The 21,466-nt window shown below is 39.0% G+C and overlaps 1 protein-coding gene across 14 annotated transcripts in view; it reads right to left on the bottom strand.

Annotated features, from left to right (window-relative positions):
* The window catches only part of PARD3B (par-3 family cell polarity regulator beta), a 1,164,360-nt gene that overhangs the window by 186,754 nt on the left and 956,140 nt on the right, over positions 1 to 21,466 (bottom strand). For all 14 annotated transcript variants that reach the window (XM_055573198.1, XM_055573199.1, XM_055573203.1 and 11 more), the window contains one exon: positions 5,440 to 5,742. In XM_055573198.1, the coding sequence (XP_055429173.1) occupies positions 5,440 to 5,742 (303 nt within the window). The remainder of the gene's footprint in view (positions 1 to 5,439; positions 5,743 to 21,466) is intronic.

Raw genomic sequence — 21,466 nt, 5'->3', positions numbered from 1 at the left:
GCATAGAAGTTAAATAAGCAGGGTAACAATATACAGCCTTGACGTACTCCTTTTCCTATTTGGAACCAGTCTGTTGTTTCATGTCCAGTTCTAAATGTTGCTTCCTGACCTGCACATAGGTTTCTCAAGAGGCAGGTCAGGTGGTCTAGTATTCCCGTCTCTATAAAAGGAGTGTTAGTCACTCAGTCATGTCCAACTCTTTGTGACCCCATGAACTGGGGTCACAACTGGAGCCTGCCAGGCTCCCATGCCCACAGAATTTTCCAGGCAAGAATACTGGAGTGGGTTGCTATTCCCTTCTCTAAGGGATCTTCCTGACCCAGGGATGGAACCTGAGTCTCCTACATTGCAGGTAGATGCTTAACCATCTGAGCCACCAGGGAAGACCCTAATAGAATATGTACTGTGCTTGTGCTATGCTTAGTCACTCAGTTGTGTCCAACTCTTTGTTACTCCATGGACTGCAGCCAGGCTCCTCTGTCTATGGTGATTCTCCAGACAAGAATATTGGAGTGGGTTGCCATGCCCTCCTCCAGGGGATATTCCCAACTCAGGGATTGAACCCAAGTTTCTCACATTGCAGGTGGATTCTTTACCATCTGAGTCACCAGAGAAGCTAATATAATTATTTATTTATGAGACAGCTTCAGCTTTTAGACTTAGTTTCTTTAGGGCAAAGATAGTCTCTAAACTTCTTTGTATGACCTATGGAATACAACAGATGCTCAATAAAATTTCATACAGAAATTGATGAAGATCTGCTGGGGAATCAAGGTCATTTAACTGGAATATTGAGGAACTGTGCATTGTTTGTCAATTTAATTTCACAGCTGCAATATTATCAGTCAATAAATACATATTTAACAAATCGATATTAAGTACCTGGTTCATGTATGGATGTGAGAGTTGGACTGTGAATAAAGTTGAGTGCTGAAGAATTGATGCTTTTGAACTGTGGTGTTGGAGAAGACTCTTGAGAGTCCCTTGGACTGCAAGGAGATCCAACCAGTCCATTCTGAAGGAGATCAGCCCTGGGATTTCTTTGAAAGGAATGATGCTAAAGCTGAAACTCCAGTACTTTGGCCACCTCATGTGAAGAGTTGACTCATTGGAAAAGACTCTGATGCTGGAGGGATTGGGGGCAGAAGGAGACGGGGACGACAGAGGATGAGATGGCTGGATGGCATCACTGACTTGATGGATGTGAGTCTGAGTGAACTCTGGGGGTTGGTGATAGACAGGGAGGCCTGGCATGCTGCGATTCATGGGGTCGCAAAGAGTCAGACACGACTGAGCCACTGAACTGAACTGATCACATGGACCACAGAAAATTTTCTATTGCATAATTAAGTCTAAATGGACACTAACCTGGAAGAGGAAAAAATTTGTCTCTAGGATTTACCAAGAACAATTAATTTCCTTTCTTGTCAGGGCTACTAGATTGGTAAATCAAGGGTTCTTGCAAAAACAGTGTACATTAATATCAGTAAGATATCTGACAGTCTTCCACGATGTTCATGGATGAACCAAGAATGCACACCAGATAAACAGTAGACTGGATTAATAGTTAACGGAACATCTGAAAGAGCATTGATTAATGGAGGTCTCAGGTGATGAGTTGCAGGGATTATACTTGACATTGATCAATGATCCTATCAATGACATACACGAGTCCACACTGATTAAATATGAGAATAGTATAAACCTAGCAAGGCTAGCTAATATACTGGAGGACAAAAATCAATACTTTAAAATATCTTTATTGGCTACAAAAATTGGCCAACCCAACAAGCAAATATTTAACTTGGTGCAATATAAGCCAATAATGACAACTAATAAAAAAAGTTTAGGCTGCATTAACAAGTGTAAAGGACTAAGACCAAAGGATCTAAGAGTCCCCAAGATTTCTGTGTTTTCCTGGCCATATCTGAAACATAGTACCCAACTGTGCATGGCATCCTCAACAGAGGGCAGTTGGCAGTTATAAGTTCAGGAGACTTGAGTGTAGGCAGAATGTGGCTATTAAGAAGGCTAAAGATGTGCATTATAAGACTAAAATAGCCAGAGGAGTTTATACTGAAGAAATGACTATACTTCTCAAGGTTATGTGCTTGTTTTCTTCATCCTTGTAAAGCCAGCTCTGAGCACAGAGCCTGCCTCATGTTTTGAGTTCAATAAATATTTGTGAATGAAGGTGATAGCAGCCATGTCAAAGATCTGAAGGGCTAAAAGTGAGGTTTAGATGCTGTGTCTAGGTAGGTTGATCTTACCTCTGGTCTCTGCTAAACAACTGTCTCCTAGTTTTAAGCTAAGGTTTTTGGCTGCTTTTTATTTTCTCCCGTCTTCAATGCTACTCTCTTAATCCAGACCCTTGCCATCCCTCACTACTGTAATCATATTTTAATTTGTCTAACCATCTAACCATCTTCCTGTTTGTCTGCCACCAAACTGGCAGAGCTATTTCCTCCAAATACAGATCTATTAGCTCATTCTCCAGTTATGGCATTTTGATGGTTCCCATTGTACACAGGATTCCCCACTACCCACATACTACTGCTCATTCTTCTGTAGCCCAGGGAAGGCAGCACTATTCAAGCATAACCTCAGAACCCTTCTTACCATAAATCTGCAGACAGCTACTACCAATCATAAGGTGTGAATACAGGATGGAACCTATTCATGCACAGCCTGGCTCCAATCTGCTTTCCACATTCATCTTCTGTCATTTTCCTTCCCATCCACTCTCCATGTTCTGAGCTTCCCTAAAGTGCCCTCTTCTTTCCAGCCACTTCACCCCTGTGCATGCTAACTTGTCTATAAAGAAAACAATCTTTCTTCTGTATCTGATCAATTTGTATGAATCTTTCCAGAACCAGTTCAGATATTATTTCCTTTTGGAGACCTTTCGTGAGCAGCAGAGTTAGAAAAGCTTCTTTTTCTTCTGTTTATGTTAAATTGTAATTATCTATTTCTATATGTGTCGATCTCCTCCCTAGAATATAATTTTCTCTGGAATGGAACCACCTCTTAGTCATCTTTGCAACATTCCTAGAGCTTGAAACAGTAGCTAGAACACAAATACTCACTGAGTGACTGAAAGACCGTATAGATGACTAAATGAATGACCGGTCTCTAACTGTAAATAAGATAGGGTTAGAGCTCAGAGTTCCTGCCTATGAACACTATTGCCACAGCAACTTTCTTAGACTTACTAGGACCCAGGCATGTTGGAGAGTTCAGAATTTCATTGATAAAAACAAGTAATAATGATGATGATGATAGCTAACATTATTGAATGCTTATGATGTGCTGAGGCAAAAACTGCTTAAGATTTAAAGAACAAGGAGCAGAACAAATCTTAAATATGGTTAAAGATAAGAAGAGAATAAAGATAATTCTGAGCATAGTTACACTTTGATATGCTACCCAAAAATATGACAACTGTCTAAAACTACACCTATAGAACTTTAGATCATTTATTAATACAGAGAGGTTAGAGCCAAAGGAAAGAATATTCCTTACACATGTCTGGGCTATGCAGTAATAAAAAAAAAAAAAATATATATATATATATATTTTTTTTTTTTTTTCTAATATCATTCTATAGTGGCTACAGTTACAATTATCCTAAGAAATTTCTGCCCAGGTCAAATCTACATGGGTGAAAATTAGTATCAGGTAGAGTCTCCCAAATAGCCATATGATCTAGAAAGAAAAATAAGCCTTCGGTGACAAAAATCTGAGTAGAAGTGCTGTGTATGCTCCTCTTAGAAACTTACAAGGTATGTTAGTTATTGTGGATAAGAAGACAGAAGTAAGAAAACCTATTCAATATGGCTTAACCCAGACCTTTTCACACGCATTTGAACAATGAATTTTTTAAATTAGAATGCTTAGTATTTATTTTCATGGAATTAGAATCAGAAACATTGGCTTTGGAGGTTCATAGAAACAGTTCTGCACTGGAATTCTAGCAGAGGGCACTTGCCAATGGGTTTGCAATGAAGACCTATCTGATTCAGAGAAGGTAAGATTGGCTTTTGTCTGGGCCAGAAGAGACTCATGCTTGGTACCATCATTTATGTGATAAAAATTCAACCCTTTATAAAGGCTTGGGAGAAAAAGACCAGCTCTTAATCAGTCCTTTGAATTCACAGTTTTGTTATGGCTGTCTCACACACTCTCACACAGTCACAGGAATTTATATTTTCATTTTATCCCAAAGAAAAACTTGACCATCTTTCTTTAATACTATCAACCTGGAAGCTTGACAGTAAGGATTAAAAATTGCTCCTTCCTTCCCACTTGGTTATTGGAAAGGCTCTGAAAGGTAATCAGTCTTGTGAAGCTGCACTTTACAGTCTGCATAAAAACGCCATGATTTTCCTTCCTCTCCCCAACCTAATTGAAAGTGCATAATATCACCCAGCTGGGGAAATGTAAACGGTAAACATATACAATATATCATGCTATCACACAAAAGCTGGTTACTAATAGGGACTGGGTGGTTGTCAGGACCAAAGGGAATCTGGAAAACAAGTCTTTTCTTTTTCATCTAGAGTGAAAGTTCTTTGTGCTTGCCACCCAGCCACCCACCTCCCCCACCACACACACACCTCCTCCCTCCAGACTTCAAGTTACAGCAGATTAATCCAAGGTCAGTCAACTCATTCCTTGTGTGTGTAATTCCAAGGGTCACCTAACAATGTATATTGACTAACACTCTCTTATACCAGCCTTTCAAGAAATGAGGCATTTTGCTTCTGGCAGGAGGTGGGGTTGGAATCATCCTGCTCCCTACCTACTTTGATTGTACTGACAGATGGTCCTATTATCTCTTTCCTCAGCTGCTAAACCTTAAGATCCTTGGCCTTGTCACCTCTTATCTTCCTCTACTTCATCAAACTCCTTTTGCGAAGATTATCTCCTTTTCTACCTCTGATCACCCAGGAATATCTATACAGGATCACACATGCCTTCAGTAGAAAATCTCAATCTTTTCAAAGTCTTCTGCAATTCAGAGGTTATCTACAATTACACCGACTTAGAAATCAACACTTTGTTCTCTGACCCCTCACCTTCAAGAGTCATGCCATCTTCCAGAATCCATCTTTTATAGTAGGACTCTTAGGAGAAAGGATAACATCCCTTCAAAGTTTTCATCACTAGTTCTCTGTTATAGCATTCCTTCAAAAATTGCTCCCTGTTGCCTCATGAACTCAACTACTGCTATTCATTCATGCCACCTTATAACTGGCAATTGTTTTATTTTTGATGGCTGATACCCTATGGGTAGGTCAAAGCATAGCACTTGTCAAGGGTACTATGTCATTTCAGTTTTAATAGGTTGAAGGATATATTTTTATCTGCTTCAGCAGTGGAGATGATTTGAAACTTACTGAATTAAAACCACATTCATCTTTCAATAAGTTACATTACCTGTCAGCTGGCACTGGTGGATGGTATGGCTTGTTGACCTTGGCATAGAGACTCTCTAAGTGGTCTCTCTCTGGAGACAGTGGACGGCCATCTCGAGGGTAGCCCAGTGGTCCAGCCCGAGGTGGAGATGGAGACCTGTAGACATTTGCTGATGTACACGGTTCCCGGAAGTGGTTCACTCTGGCATAGTTGGGGTCCACTTCATCATCGTCCATATCATGCAGTGATCCAATTGCACCGGTAGCATAATCAATAAGACTTCTTGCCTGCTTTTCCCTTAGCTCCTGATGTTTTGCTCCAATCCTGAAAAATGTAGAACAAGATATATGTGAGTTTAAATGCTTATACAACGATAGACTCTCCTGAATCCATGTTAATTACTTCTTGTCAGTTATTTAACTGCCACTTTTCTGGATACTGAAGATCACATCATGCAGAAATGCTAATAGCAAACTCCACAGGATTCATTTTATATTTCTGACCTTTATTTGTTACATATGCTTCCCTAGTGGCTCTGCCGGTAAAGAATTGGCCTGCAATGTGGGAGATTCAGGTTCGATTCCTGGGTTGGGAAGGTCCCCTGGCGAAGGGAATGGCAACCCATTTCAGTATTCTTCACTGGAAAATCTCATGGACAGAGGAGCCTGGCTGGCTACAATCCATGAGTTCACAAGGAGTCAGGCACAACTGAATGACTAACATTTTATTTGTTACAGTGTCTCCTGGAGAAGGCAATGGCAACCCACTCCAGTATTTTTGCCTGGGAAATCCCATGGACACAGGAGCCTGGTGGATTGCAGTCCATGGGGTCGCAAAATAGTCGGACACGACTTAACAACTAAACACCACCACCTTTACTTTTATAGCAATGCTATAGTTATTTAAACATTTTGTCTGTTGATGACTAGGCTGATTGCAGAGTCAGAGGCTGATTTTTATTAACATTTCTTCTCTATAAATGGGCTGTGTTCATGGGAACAGTCCATCTTTGGTGTAATATTCTAGAAGCCTACCTTGGGAAAGGGATGCATGTCAAAGAGCCCATCAGAATCTTATACTTTGTCTGTGACTTTCTTATTTGGTGCCTTTGATTTTTAGTGTATTCTTCTAAAGAAAAGCTCTTGCAAAAATTGATTTAACTATGAAAAAGAAATACAGAGGCTTTCTGGTCACTAAAAGCAGTGGTATCAGAGATAATTTATAAGAGACTCTAAGTTTTTGGTTACACAAATGGGGATCATTGTGTTTCATTATACAGGGACTAGGGACAGAGTAAAATAGTGAAATTAATAGGCTCCTGACAGAGACAAATTGGCACATATAAGTGAATTAAACACCATTACTGGCAGAACTCCACAGCACTAAAGCCTTTAGTGATATTACAAAATGCTACTGCTAATCAGTGTACCGTGTAGACTACCGGGAATGAGAGCAGTAAAATACAGTTCAGTGTATTCCAAACCCATCTGAATTTTGAAAATTTGACATTTAATCTGGAAAGTGTCAGATTGGATCTCCTAAATTCCCAGTTACATGTTAAAATGGACAAGTCACTGTGGCATCTTAGTGGATGACGGTGATATGATGGTGTCAGGAGGTGTTCTCCACTAAAGGGGAAAGAATGCAACCTCATATCACTGGGCAAATAAGGTGCATTGAGTACAGGAGGAGAAAAGTAAGACAACACTGGCCCAGGAGGTGAAAGAAGGGCTCAAGAAAGGATGGGAATAAATCTGAAGACCTGGGCTCAGAGAATATGAAAGGATTGTGGGCTAAAAGTGAAAGATCTATATCTGCCTAGAAATATATATTGAATGCCTACATGAGTGAAAAAATAAAAACTGAATTCCCTATCTTTTCCTCTTCAAATAAAAACAGCTGTTTTTGCACACAGCAGCTAGTTTTATTTTATAGAACATCAAAACTCTTTGTAAAAATCTTTAAAAGCCATGATCTTTCAAGGTATTTTCCTTTTGGTAGAATGTTTTTTTTTCCCCCCTCCTTTGAGTGAAGAGGAGGAAGAAAAGATAAAAATATGAAGAAGAAGGTATAGGACAGAAAAACAGTATCGTCAAGTCACAACAGATGAAAATAAATGTCATGATATATTATTGCATATCTCTTTTGACTAGGTCAAATTATGTACCCTACACATAAGTAATGAGGCGAATTTATATTTTGTACAAAGGGGAGCTTGAATCTCCAAGGGATGTTGAATGAAGATGAAAGGAAGATTACACAGTAGGGTACCCGTTAAGAGGCCCTGCCCATCCTCTTTCAATGCATGTTAGTCCCAGATTCATGGATGTTTGTTTTGAATAATTTTTGATGAAGAAGATAACATGCCCTGTTCTGTAACAAAACAATCTTTCTAGGGATGGTGCAGACTGGATTATCAGGATGCTTGCTGCACTGTGATGGCAGGGACGGATATCCATTGCAAATAGAGCATAGGACATCAATAAAGTTGGGGGGGGGGGTTGTGTGGTTGCTATTCTTCCTAAGTGGGAGACCTTCTAGATAAATCACTCAGTGGAAAGATGAACATCTCATGGTTGCCACATGGGGCTACACTTATGCATTAATGAAAGAGGAAAACACCAAGCTTGATTTTTCAAAGAATCACAGAAACAGAACATAAGACTCTGTATTTCTTATTTTATCACTCTCTTTCTCAGAGGTTTTCTCCTTAATTAAGCTTGCTGAGTATGTAAAGATTCTCAGATGAAAAGTACTCCATATATGCAAAGCAGTATTTTATCTTGTACTTTTCTTTCTAAAACAAAACAAAATTTCTCCTTCATCTTTTCTATGCCACTGAGTGCTTCAGTAACTAATTTCATATTAATCACTCAGTAGGTGAAACAGTAATTTCTCTGAACCGCCATTATTATGCCATATATCAGGATCTCTCCATGTGGGGGAGGACAAGGCAATCTCTGAAAAGGGGTATATGGAAGCAGAAAAGACTCTCTCAAGAGAGAAATGTCAAGGAAATAGATCTTTTTTTGGTTGTTCTGACCTCCCTCTGTCCCAATTCAGTGTGAGAATTCTAATTGTTTATAGTCATTTCCACGTAGACGTCTCTTTACCACTGGGAACTCAACCTGTTAAAATATCTGTTTTTCAGAATAGTCCTGGATAGTACTCCCTTTTTATTGGATGGTACCACCAGCTTCCTCATTCTTCCCAGCACACTGCCTTTGAATTGTGTCAGTCTCCTCCCTCTCTTTTCCCCTACAAAAACATTGTTGTTTCTTTTTTTCCATTACAACTCTTGGATAGCCTATTTTATTTCCATTTATAAAGCCATAGACTAGTGTCCAGGCTTTATATTGCTTGGTCTGCACCATCCAGCACGGTAGGCATTAACTGTATGAGGCTACATAAATTTAAACGGGAATTAATTACAATTTTTGAATATTTAAAATTCAGTTTCTCAGTTTCATAAGCCACATTGCAAGTACTCAACAGCTAAATGAGCTCTGGACTTCTATATTGGACAGTCCAAACGGAGGCTATTTCTAACACTGCAGCAAGTTCTATTAGGTTGTGCTGGCGGGATTATGCTAAGAGTTTTTTGTATGTCACCACATCCCAATTTATACCTTAAAAGGTACTAGAATAATCTTCTTCAAAGAGTATTTCTATTGCATCACTGTCAGATCAAGGCTTTCTAAAAAAAGAATGTGACAAATGATGGAGCAAGAGTGTGGTTATTCCACTTTGTTCCTTGAATTCTAAATGAATGAATGATTGAGAATGAGAAGAAATTCCATCTATCATAGAATTAGGATACAGTCATAGTTTCAAATCATGCAATAAAATTTGAACTCCATCCAAAACAGGTAGTATGTCAAGAGTCCATATATAGCTTCATCCCTAGCAGGGTAGACATTTTACTGAAAAGTAAGAGAAAGAGACCAGAGAATTACAAACAAACTTTTGATTAGAAAAAGAGAGTTTAAAGACAGGGGTACGATGCTGGAATTGTAGGGTAAATCTTTGTGAGGTTCCAACTTGAGAGTGGAGGAGAGAGAGAGCTAAAAGAGAGAAATTTCCACTGAGAGAGAAATTTCCTTCTACCTTGAAGAAACTTCATAGAGGTAAATGAAGAGAAGAGAAAAGAACATCAGTCCACTCTGTAGCTGATAAGGCAGGATGACCAGAGCAAGATAAACAAAGACAAACTTAGCAAAATAAAACCTTAAACCATCTAAGAGACTTCACTGTTGCTGTTATTCAGTTGCTAAGTCATGTCCAGCTGTTTGCAACCCCACGGACCGCAACACGCCAGGCTCCTCTGTCCTCCACCACCTTCCAGAGTTTGCTCAGATTAATGTCCATTGAGTTGGTGATGCTATAACCATGTCATCCTCTGCTACCCCATTCTCCTTTTGCCTTCAATCCTTCCCAGCATCAGGGTCCAGGCTGATCTCTTGCTACAGCGATCTGCTCTCCCAAAATGTCAGGTCATGGAAAAGCTGTCAAGGCAGTGCACTCAGACCAGGCCTGAAGACATTTTGAGAGAATATATGGAACTGAAGTGGCTGGTAACCTTAGCTCATCATACTTTGTCATATAACACTATATTTTAGTATAGATTAAAAAAAATTAAATACCATAAAACATGAAATTAACTTAATGGATCACAATAAGTATTTAAAAAATTAAATATAGTAAAAGAGAAAATATTAGAGGTTATGCATGCAGTAAGCCTAAGTATAGTGTCAAGAGAAAAACCAAGTCATCTAAAAATCCAGGCAAATTCAAGCTGTCCTCGAACGTGAATAAAGAAAAAAGAAAAACATTTCAGAAAACATTCCAAAAAACATTTCGGAAAAGAATGCAACACTTGTTGACCCATCTTTAAAAATTACTTAATAATGAAAAACATCCAACCAAAAACTAAATTCAAATTAAGAATTCAGCCCAGCAGAGCTGGGGAATGACAGACATGGACGTGAGAAAAACATTCGTTTAAATAGAAAATGAAGGCTAAACATTTATTTGTAGGACAAATCATTATAGAAAAATGTAAATATTATAAACTCTGCTAATATAAAAGTAGTATCATTATACTAATAAGTAGGTGATTTAGGGGAAAGTATTAATACTCAATGTACTTATTTCCCCATTTTTCTAAGGAAAGCATCAGCAGTTACCACTTAAAGTTAGTCAGTATATGAAATACAATAACAACAAAATAAAACAAATTATCAGCAGAAGAGAAATACAAAAAACAAAAGCCCAATAATAGAGTGGAAAATAGAAAACAGAGGAACCAATAAAAAAGAGAGTAAAAAAATAGGATAAAATTTATGCTATGACAGTAAGTGAAAATGGAATAAATTTCTTTATTATAACTAAAGGATTGTCGCTCAGATCATGAACTCCTTATTGCCAAATTCAGACTTAAATTGAAGAAAGTAGGGAAAAACACTACACCATTCAGGTATGACCTAAATCAAATCCCTTACGATTATACAGTGGAAGTGGGAAATAGATTTAAGGGACTAGATCTCATAGACAGAGTGCCTGATGAACTATGAACAGAGGTTTGTGACATTGTACAGGAGATAGGGATCAAGACCCCTAAAAACGAAATGCAAAAAACCTTAATAGCTGTCTGAGGAGGCCTTACAAATAGCTGTGAAAAGAAGAGAATCGAAAAGCAAAGGAACAAAGGAAAGATTTACCCATTTGAATGAAGAGTCTCAAAGAATAGCAAGGAGAGATAAGAAAGCCTTCCTCAGTGATCAGTGCAAAGAAATAGAGGAAAACAATAGAATGGGAAAGACTAGAGATCTCTAGAGATATCAAGGGAACATTTCATGCAAAGATGGGCTCAATAAAAGACAGATTTGGTATGGACCTAAACAGAAGCAGAAGATACTAAGAAGAGGTGGCAAGAATACACAGAAGAACTATACAAAAAAGATCTTCACAACCCAGATGATCAGGATGGTGTGATCACTCATCTAGAACCAGACATCCTGGAATGTGAAGTCAATTGGGCCTTAGGAAGCATCATTATGAACAAAGCTAATGAGGGTGATGGAATTCCAGTTGAGCTATTTCAAATCCTAAAAGATGATGTCATGAAAGTGCTGCAATTTGGAAAACTATATGCTAGCAAATTTGGAAAACTCAGCAGTGGCCACAGGACTGGAAAAGGTCAGTTTTCATTCCAATCCCAAAGAAAGGCAATGCAAAAGAATGCTCAAACTACCACACAATTGCACTCATCTCACACGCTAGTAAAGTAATGCTCAAAATTCTCCAAGCCAGGCTTCAACAATGCGTGAACATTAAACTTACAGATGTTCAAGCTGGTTTTAGATAAGGCAGAGGAAGCAGAGATCAAACTGCCAACATCCACTGGATCATTGAAAAAGCAAGAGAGTTCCAGAAAAACATCTATTTCTGCTTTACTGACTATGCCAAAGCCTTTGACTGTGTGGATCACAATAAACCATGGAAAATTCTGAAAGAGATGGGAATACCAGACCACCTGACCTGCCTCTTGAGAAATCTGTATGCAGGTCAGGAAGCAACAGTTAGAACTGACATGGAACAACAGATTGGTTCCAAATAGGAAAAGGAGTATGTCAAGGCTGTATATTGTCACCCCGCTTATTTAACTTATATGCAGAGTACATCATGCGAAATGTTGGGCTTGATGAAGCACAAGCTGGAATCGAGATTGCTGGGAGAAATATCAATAGCCTCAGATATGCAGATGACACCACCCTTATGGCATAAAGTGAAGAGGAACTAAAAAGCCTCTTGATGAAAGTGAAAGAAGAGAGTGAAAAAGTTGGCTTAAAGCTCAACATTCAGAAAACCAAGGTCATGGCATCCGGTTCCATTACTTCATGGGAAATAGATGGGGAAACAGTGGAAATAGTGAAAGACTTTATTTTCTTGGGCTCCCAAATCACTGCAGATGGTGATTGCAGCCATGAAATTAAAAGACACTTGCTCCTTGGAAGGAAAGTTATGACCAACCTAGACCGCATATTAAAAAGCAGAGATATTACTTTGCCAACAAAGGTCCATCTAGTCAAGGCTATGGTTTTTCCAGTAGTCATGTATTGATGTGAGAGTTGGACTATAAAAAAAGCTGAACGCTGAAGAATTTATGCTTTTGAACTGTGGTGTTGGAGAAGAGTTTTGAAAGTCCCTTGGAATGCAAGGAGATCCAACCAGTCCATCCTAAAGGAGAGCAGTCCTGAGTGTTCATTGGAAGGACTGACGCTGAAGCTGCAATTCCAATACTTTGGCCACCTGATGGGAGGAACTGACTCATTTGAAAAGACCCTGATGCTGGGAAAGATTAAAGGCAGGAGGAGAAGGGGATGACAGAGGATGAGATGGTTGGATGACATCACCAACCTAATGGACATGAGTTTGAGTAAACTCTGGGAGTTGGTGATAGACAGGAAGGCCTGGAGTGCTACTGTCCATGGGGTTGCAAAGAGTTGGACATGACTGAGCAACTGAAAGGATCCCAGATGATCAAAAGGAAAAACACACTGTGTGCTATAATAATGATGAAAAATAAGATATAGCTTAAATGTACATTAATAGGGGAAATGAAGTACTCTGCAGTTTAAAGATAGGGTCATGCTATTCCTGTATTATAAAGAGATAAAATATAAATATAGGTCTGCTGCTAAGTCATTTCAGTCGTGTCTGACTCTGTGCAACCCCATAGACAGCAGCCCACCAGGCTCTCCCATCCCTGGGATTCTCCAGGCAAGAACACTGGAGTGGGTTGCCATTTCCTTCTCCAATGCATGAAAGTGAAAAGTGAAAGTGAAGTCACTCAGTCGTGTCCTACCCTCACCAACCCCATGGATTGCAGCCTTCCAGGCTCCTCCGTCCATGGGATTTTCCAGGCAAGAGTATTGGAGTGGGGTGCCATTGCCTTCTCCTAAATATAGGTCTGCTGCTGCTGCCAAGTCGCTTCAGTCGTGTCCGACTCTGTGCGACCCCATGGACTGCAGCCTACCAGGCTTCTCCATCCATGGGATTCTCCAGGCAAGAACACTGGAGTGGGTTGCCATTAAAATATAGGTCTAGGTATTCATAACTATTTGTATGACACGGAATTATCTTTATACATGCGTAGGAAACATTGGAAAGGATACACAAAAAATTCATAAACCGATTGCCCTTGGAGAGTAGAATTAAAGGTATACTATTTGAATTATTATATCATATAATTTTAGGATTATTTTTTTTAAATTTTATTTTATTTTTAAACTTTACAATATTGTATTAGTTTTGCCCAACATCGAAATGAATCCACCACAGGTATACCCGTGCTCCCCATCCTAAACCCTCCTCCTTCCTCCCTCCCCATACCCTCCCTCTGGGTCGTCCCAGTGCACCAGCCCCAGGCATCCAGTAGCGTGCATCGAACCTGGACTGGCGACTCATTTCATACATGATATTATACGTTTCAATGCCATTCTCCCAAATCTCCCCACCCTCTCCCTCTCCCACAGAGTCCATAAGACTGATCTATACATCAGTGTCTCTTTAGCTGTCTCGTACACAGGGTTATTGTTACCATCTTTCTAAATTCCATATATATGCGTTATTGGTGTTTTTCTTTCTGGCTTACTTCACTCTGTATAATAGGTTCCAGTTTCATCCACCTCATCAGAACTGATTCAAATGTATTTTTTTAATGGCTGAGTAATACTCCATTGTGTATATGTACCACAGCTTTCTTATCCATTCATCTGCTCATGGGCATCTAGGTTGCTTCCATGTCCTGGCTATTATAAACAGTGCTGCGATGAACATTGGGGTACACGTGTCTCTTTTCCTTCTGGTTTCCTCAGTGTGTATGCCCAGCAGTGGGACTGCTGGATCATAAGGCGGTTCTATTTCCAGTTTTTAAAGGAATCTCCACACTGTTCTCCATAGTGGCTGTACTAGTTTTCATCCCCACCAACAGTGTAAGAGGGTTCCCTTTTCTCCACACCCTCTCCAGCATTTATTGCTTGTAGACTTTTGGATCGCAGCCATTCTGACTGGTGTGAAATGGTACCTCATAGTGGTTTTGATTTGCATTTCTCTGATCATGAGTGATGTTGAGCATCGTTTCATGTGTTTGTTAGCCATCTGGATGTCTTCTTTGGAGAAATGTCTATTTAGTTCTTTGGCCCATTTTTTGATTGGGTCATTTATTTTTCTGGAGTTGAGCTGTAGGAGTTGCTTGTATATTTTTGAGATTAGTTGTTTGTCAGTTGCTTCATTTGCTATTATTTTCTCCCATTCTGAAGGCTGTCTTTTCACCTTGCTTATAGTTTCCTTTGATGTGCAGAAGCTTTTAAGGTTAATTAGGTCCCATTTGTTTATTTTTGCTTTTATTTCCAATATTCTGGGAGGTGGGTCATAGAGGATCTTGCTGTGATGTATGTCGGAGAGTGTTTTGCCTATGTTCTCCTCTAGGAGTTTTATAGTTTCTGGCCTTACGTTGAGATCTTTAATCCATTTTGAGTTTATTTTTGTGTATGGTGTTAGAAAGTGTTCTAGTTTCATTCTTTTACAAGTGGTTGACCAGTTTTCCCAGCACCACTTGTTAAAGAGATTGTCTTTAATCCATTGTATATTCTTGCCTCCTTTGTCAAAGATAAGGTGTCCATATGTGCGTGGATTTATCTCTGGGCTTTCTATTTTGTTCCATTGATCTATATTTCTGTCTTTGTGCCAGTACCATACTGTCTTGATAACTGTGGCTTTGTAGTAGAGCCTGAAGTCAGGTAGGTTGATTCCTCCAGTTCCATTCTTCTTTCTCAAGATCGCTTTGGCTATTCGAGGTTTTTTGTATTTCCATACAAATTGTGAAATTATTTGTTCTAGCTCTGTGAAGAATACCGTTGGTAGCTTGATAGGGATTGCATTAAATCTAAAAATTGCTTTGGGTAGTATAGGATTATTTTTTTTTTAATTTAAAATATAAAAAGTCCCTTACAACTACTGACTGACTGTTGTAGTGAACCAGAACTGAAACAGAACAAAGCACAATACTACACAGGTACCACTGGACATTCTTTGTTTCTAAACATGACTTGTGATGACTCCTGCCAACTCAGTTATGATAATAATTTTCTTCAAATTATTGAACATTTGTTTGGTCCCTTGCAAATCAACTGCTTTGGCCTAAAGTACCCATTTTCCACTAATCAACTATTTGATTCTAATTTTCTCTAGATTGAAGGCTGAACTCACTCATTTACAGCTCCTCATAGACCTCAATAATTCTCCCCCTCTCCAATTCATGAATCCAGTAAATTCTCTATTTATCTGCAATTGTTATATATTACTTTGTAAAAAACCAAAACAAAATAAAAAATCTTTCATTAATTCATTTCTGGATATTCAGCTTCCATAACTAAACTACAAGCTTCTTGAGTGTCATGTTTTTCTTTCTGCTAATTTTGGCTGATTGATTTATTGACTAATATTGTTGATATTTAACTGTATACCAGAAAGAGAAAAGGAACAATATCAAACCCCTGCTCACTATCAATGAGATATAAACAAGTAATAACAATTTATTGGTAAAACAAAGATGCTGTGTGTACAAAGGGTAAGAGTCAATTTACCCTAATGATCTCGAGGAAGAATCATGAAGGCGGTGCCACATGAACAGGGCTTTGAAGGAACTTGCTCCAGGAGGACGGAAGATAGATGTAAGTAATGTGAGGCACTCAGAGAGAAGGCAAGCCAAGGGGCACAGAAACCCATGATTTACTTAACACTGGGGTGTAAGTCTGATGTGGTAGAACACACTGGTTCAAGGTACCCACCTTCAGCTCCCAACAAAAGTAACACATTTAATAAAACTTATTGGCAAATTTCTATTAGGTTTGCATAATGTAAGTTTTGCCCAATAATAAAGTTTTTGGTGAGGAAAATCCTATTACAACTTTTTGTTTGTTTAGCCATTTATTATAAAATAAAAGAAAGATACAGAAATTTATATAAAACAAGTCTATGGATTAAAGAACTGGTATAAAGCAAACATGTTTGTAGTGATTACCGAGATCAAGAACTCAACTTTTGCAGGATACTCCAGAAGGTTTCCATGTGTTCCTTCTTCATCACAAGCATGTCTGATTTATATATATCTCCTTTCCTCCACGTTAAGAATCCTGCTTCTCAAGATACAGAAAACTCTGGAACTACATATCACATGGTTACAACTTGCTTTACTCTATACTACACATGTAATAGTTTTGAGCTAAGAATACCATGAGCACCACCAGTATGATTATTAGAAAGAGTTAAACTACTCTTTTTTATAAAGGTCTTCTCCTCATCCCTCCATTTGTGTAGTTCTACTATATCTACATTTTTGAAATATGTAGCTGCTATATGCTATACTTCTATTCAACTCTCATTTAACTTTTAGTTCTATAATTAACTCATTTGTGGTAAAGAATCTGCCTGCCAATGCAAGAGATCCAAGAGACAGGAGTTTGATCCCTGGGTCAGGAAGATCCCCTGAAGTAGGAAATGGCAACGTACTCCAGTATTTTTGCCTGGAAGATTCCATGGGCAGAGAACCCCAGAGGGCTACAGTCCATGGGGTCACAGAGTTGGACACAACTGAGCACACACACATCAGTGCACAAGTAACTTATTCAGACCACAATCTTTATGTCCCTGAAGATGCAATCATGTACTACAGGGGGGCCCGATCTTCAGTATGTAATGCCTAATTATCTGAGGAGGAACTGCTGTATTAACAACTGAAATGAAGTGCACAATACATGCAATACGCTTGAATCATCCTGAAACCACTCCCATGACCCTAGTCTGGGGAAATATTGTTTTCCACAAAACTGGTCCCTGGTGCAAAAAAGGTTGGGGACCACTGGTTTCCTAAATTCTTCAGGAAGAACTCATGGCATAATGCTTCTTAAGTTGACAACATACATATGAAAGCCAGTTTTACCGGATACAAAATTACTGGCTCACCTTTCTTCCTTGAGTATTTAAACTAGGAAGTGAAATGCCATTCTCTAGTTTTTGTGACAAAGTGTTGATGGTGAAAAGTTGGATGACAATTTAATTTTAATTGTCATAAATTACTTATAAAACTTGTTCTTTTTGCTTATTGGGGCAAATTGTTTGCTTTTCTTTAAAATCTAATAATAACATTCCAAAAACTAAGATCATGGCATCCAGTCCCATCACTTCATGGCAAATAGATGGGGAAACAGTGGAAAGAGTGGCAGACTTTATTTTCTTGGGCTCCCAAATCACTGCAGATGGTGACTACAGCCATGAAATTAAAAGATACTTGCTCCTTGGAAAGAAAGTTATGATCAACCTAGACAGCATATTAAAAAGCAGAGACATTACTTTGCCAACAAAGGTCTGTCTAGTCAAAGCTATGGTTTTTCCAGTAGTCATGTATTGATGTGAGAGTTGGACTATAAAGAAAGCTGAGCACCAAAGAATTGATGCTTTTGAACTGTAGTGTTGGAGAAGATTCTGAGAGTCCCTTGGACTCCAGGGAGAACAAACCAGTCCATCCTAAAGGAAATCAGTCCTAACTATTCATTGGAAGGAATGATGCTGAACCTGAAACTCTGATTCTTTGGCCAGGCGATGTGAAGAGCTGACTCATTTGAAAAGACCCTGCTGCTGGGAAAGATTGAAGGCAGGAGGAAAAGGGGATGACAGAGGATGAGATGGTTGGATGGCATCACTGACTCCTTGGAGTTGCGTTTGAGTAAGCTGTGGCAGTTGTTGATGGACAGGGAAGCCTGGCATGCTGCAATCCATGGGGTTGCAAAGAGTTGGACAGGACTGAATGACTGAACTGAACTGAATATTACTAGAAAAATCATTTTGGTTTGATAATGCTTTCAGCATTTTACATATACTTTTAAATTTTATACCAGGTGAATTTCTTGAATTATAGCTTTTACTGTTAATGTTGTGTGATGCAAATCGAACATAACAAATAAATTGTATTTTTATATACTGAGTGAATAATCAGCAAGTGAAAGTAATAAAACAATACCATTTAAAATGGGATTAAAGACTATTAGGAACTTAAGGATAAATTTAAGAGGAGGTGCTGAAAACAGTAAAATACCGATGAGAGAAATAAAGGAGGATCTAAACCAATGGAGAGTTTTATCTTGTATGTTGATCAGAAAACTCAATTATTAAGATTACAATTCATTCAAATTGTTCTGCAGACTCAATGTCATCTCAATCAAACTCCTAGCAGGCTTATTGTTCATACTTGTATGATTTAAAAATTTATTTGGAATGCTAAAGAGCCAAGAATGACCAAAACAATTTTGCAAAATAAAAATAAAGTTGGACTTACACTACCAAATTTGAGATGTACTACAAGCTTTCGTTCCATGTCCAGTTCTAACTGTTGCTTCCTGACCTGCATATAGATTTCTCAAAAGGCAGATCAGGTGGTCTAGTATTCCCATCTCTTTCAGAATTTTCCACAGTTTATTGTGATCCACACAGTCAAAGGCTTTGGCATAGTCAATAAAGCAGAAATAGATGTTTTTCTGGAACTCTCTTGCTTTTTCCATGATCCAGCGGATGTTGGTAATTTGATCTCTGGTTCCTCTGCCTTTTCTAAAACCAGCTTGAACATCAGGAAGTTCACAGTTCACATATTATTGAAGCCTGGCTTGGAGAATTTTGAGCATTACTTTACTAGCGTGTGAGATGAGTGCAATTGTGTGGTAGTTTGAGCATTCTTTTGCATTGCCTTTCTTTGGGATTGGAATGAAAACTGACCTTTTCCAGTCCTGTGGCCACTGCTGAGTTTTCCAAATTTGCTGGCATGTTGAGTGCATCACTTTCACAGCATCATCTTTCAGGATTTGAAAGAGCTCAACTGGAATTCTATCACCTCCACTAGCTTTGTTCATAGTGATGCTTTCTAAGGCCCACTTGACTTCACATTCCAGGATGTCTGGCTCTAGGTGAGTGATCACACCATTGTGATTATCTGGGTCGTGAAGATCTTTTTTGTACAGTTCTTCTGTGTATTCTTGCCACCTCTTCTTAATATCTTCTGCTTCTGTTAGGTCCATACCTTTTCTGTTAGGTCCTTTATCAAGCCCATCTTTGCATGAAATGTTCCTTTGGTATCTCTAATTTTCTTGAAGAGATCTCTAGTCTTTACCATTCTGTTGTTTTCCTCTATTTCTTTGCACTGATCACTGAAGAAGGCTTTCTTATCTCTTCTTGCTATTCTTTGGAACTCTGCATTCAGATGTTTATATCTTTCCTTTGCTCCTTTGCTTTTCGCTTCTCTTCTTTTCACAGCTATTTGTAAGGCCTCCCCAGACAGCCATTTTGCTTTTTTGCATTTCTTTTCAATGGGGATGGTCTTGATCCCTGTCTCCTCTACAATGTCACAAACCTCATTCCATAGTTCATCAGGCACTCTATCTGTCAGATCTAGTCCCTTAAATCTATTTCTCACTTCCACTGTATAATCATAAGGGATTTGATTTAGGTCATACCTGTATGGTCTAGTGGTTTTCCCTACTTTCTTCAATTTAAGTCTGAATTTGGCAATAAGGAGTTCATGATCTGAGCCACAGTCAGCTCTTGGTCTTGTTTTTGTTGACTGTATAGAGCTTCTCCATCTTTGGCTGCAAAGAATATAATCAATCTGATTTCAGTGTTGACCATCTGGTGATGTCCATGTGTAGAGTCTTCTCTTGTGTTGTTGGAAGAGGGTGTTTGTTATGATTAGTGCATTTTCTTGGCAAAACTCTATTAGTCTTTGCCCTGCTTCATTCCGTATTCCAAGGCTAAATTTGCCTGTTACTCCAGGTGTTTCTTGACTTCCTACTTTTGCATTCCAGTTCCCTAAAATGAAAAGGACATCTTTTTTGGGTGTTAGTTCTAAAAGGTCTTGTAAGTCTTCATAGAAGCGTTCAACTTCAGCTTCTTCAGCATTACTGGTTGGGGCATAGATTTGGATTACTGTGATATTGAATGGTTTGCCTTGGAAACGAACAGAGATCATTCTGTTGTTTTTGAGATTGCATCCAAGTACTGCATTTTGGACTCTCTTGTTGACCATGATGGCTACTCCATTTCTTCTGAGGGATTCCTGCCCGCAGTAGTAGATATAATGGTCATCTGAGTTAAATTCACCCATTCCAGTCCATTTTAGTTAATTGATTCCTAGAATGTCAACATTCATGGAACAACAACTGGTTCCAAATTGGAAAAGGCGTATGTCAAGGCTGTATACTGTCACCCTGCTTATTTAACTTATATGCAGAGTACATTATGAGAAACGCTGGACTGGAAGAAACACAAGCTGGAATCAAGATTGCCGGGAGAAATATCAATAACCTCAGATATGCAGATGACACCACCCTTATGGCAGAAAGTGAAGAGGAACTCAAAAGCCTCTTGATGAAAGTGAAAGTGGAGAGTGAAACAGTTGGCTTAAAGCTCAACATTCAGAAAATGAAGATCATGGCATCCGGTCCCATCACTTTATGGGAAATAGATGGGAAAACAGTGGAAACAGTGTCAGACTTTATTTTTCTGGGCTCCAAAATCACTGCAGATGGTGACTGCAGACATGAAATTAAAAGACGCTTACTCCTTGGAAGGAAAGTTATGACCAACCTAGGTAGCATATTGACAAGCAGAGACATTAGTTTGCCAACAAAGGTTTGTCTAGTAAAGGCTATGGTTTTTCCTGTGGTCATGTATGGATGTGAGTGTTGGACTGTGAAGAAGGCTGAGCGCTGAAGAGTTGATGCTTTTGAACTGTGGTGTTGGAGAAGACTCTTGAGAGTCCCTTGGACTACAAGGAGATCCAACCAGTCCATTCTGAAGGAGATCAGCCCTGGGGTTTCTTTGGAAGGAATGATGCTAAAGCTGAAACTCCAGTACTTTGGCCACCTCATGCGAAGAGTTGACTCATTGGAAAAGACTCTGATGCTGGGAGGGATTGGGGGCAGGAGGAGAAGGGGATGAC

Source organism: Bubalus kerabau, chromosome 3 (assembly GCF_029407905.1).
Source record: "Bubalus kerabau isolate K-KA32 ecotype Philippines breed swamp buffalo chromosome 3, PCC_UOA_SB_1v2, whole genome shotgun sequence".
NCBI lineage: Eukaryota > Metazoa > Chordata > Mammalia > Artiodactyla > Bovidae > Bubalus > Bubalus kerabau.
The sequence above is the reverse complement of the archived record's forward strand: the minus strand, read 5'-3'. Positions and strand labels throughout refer to the sequence as shown.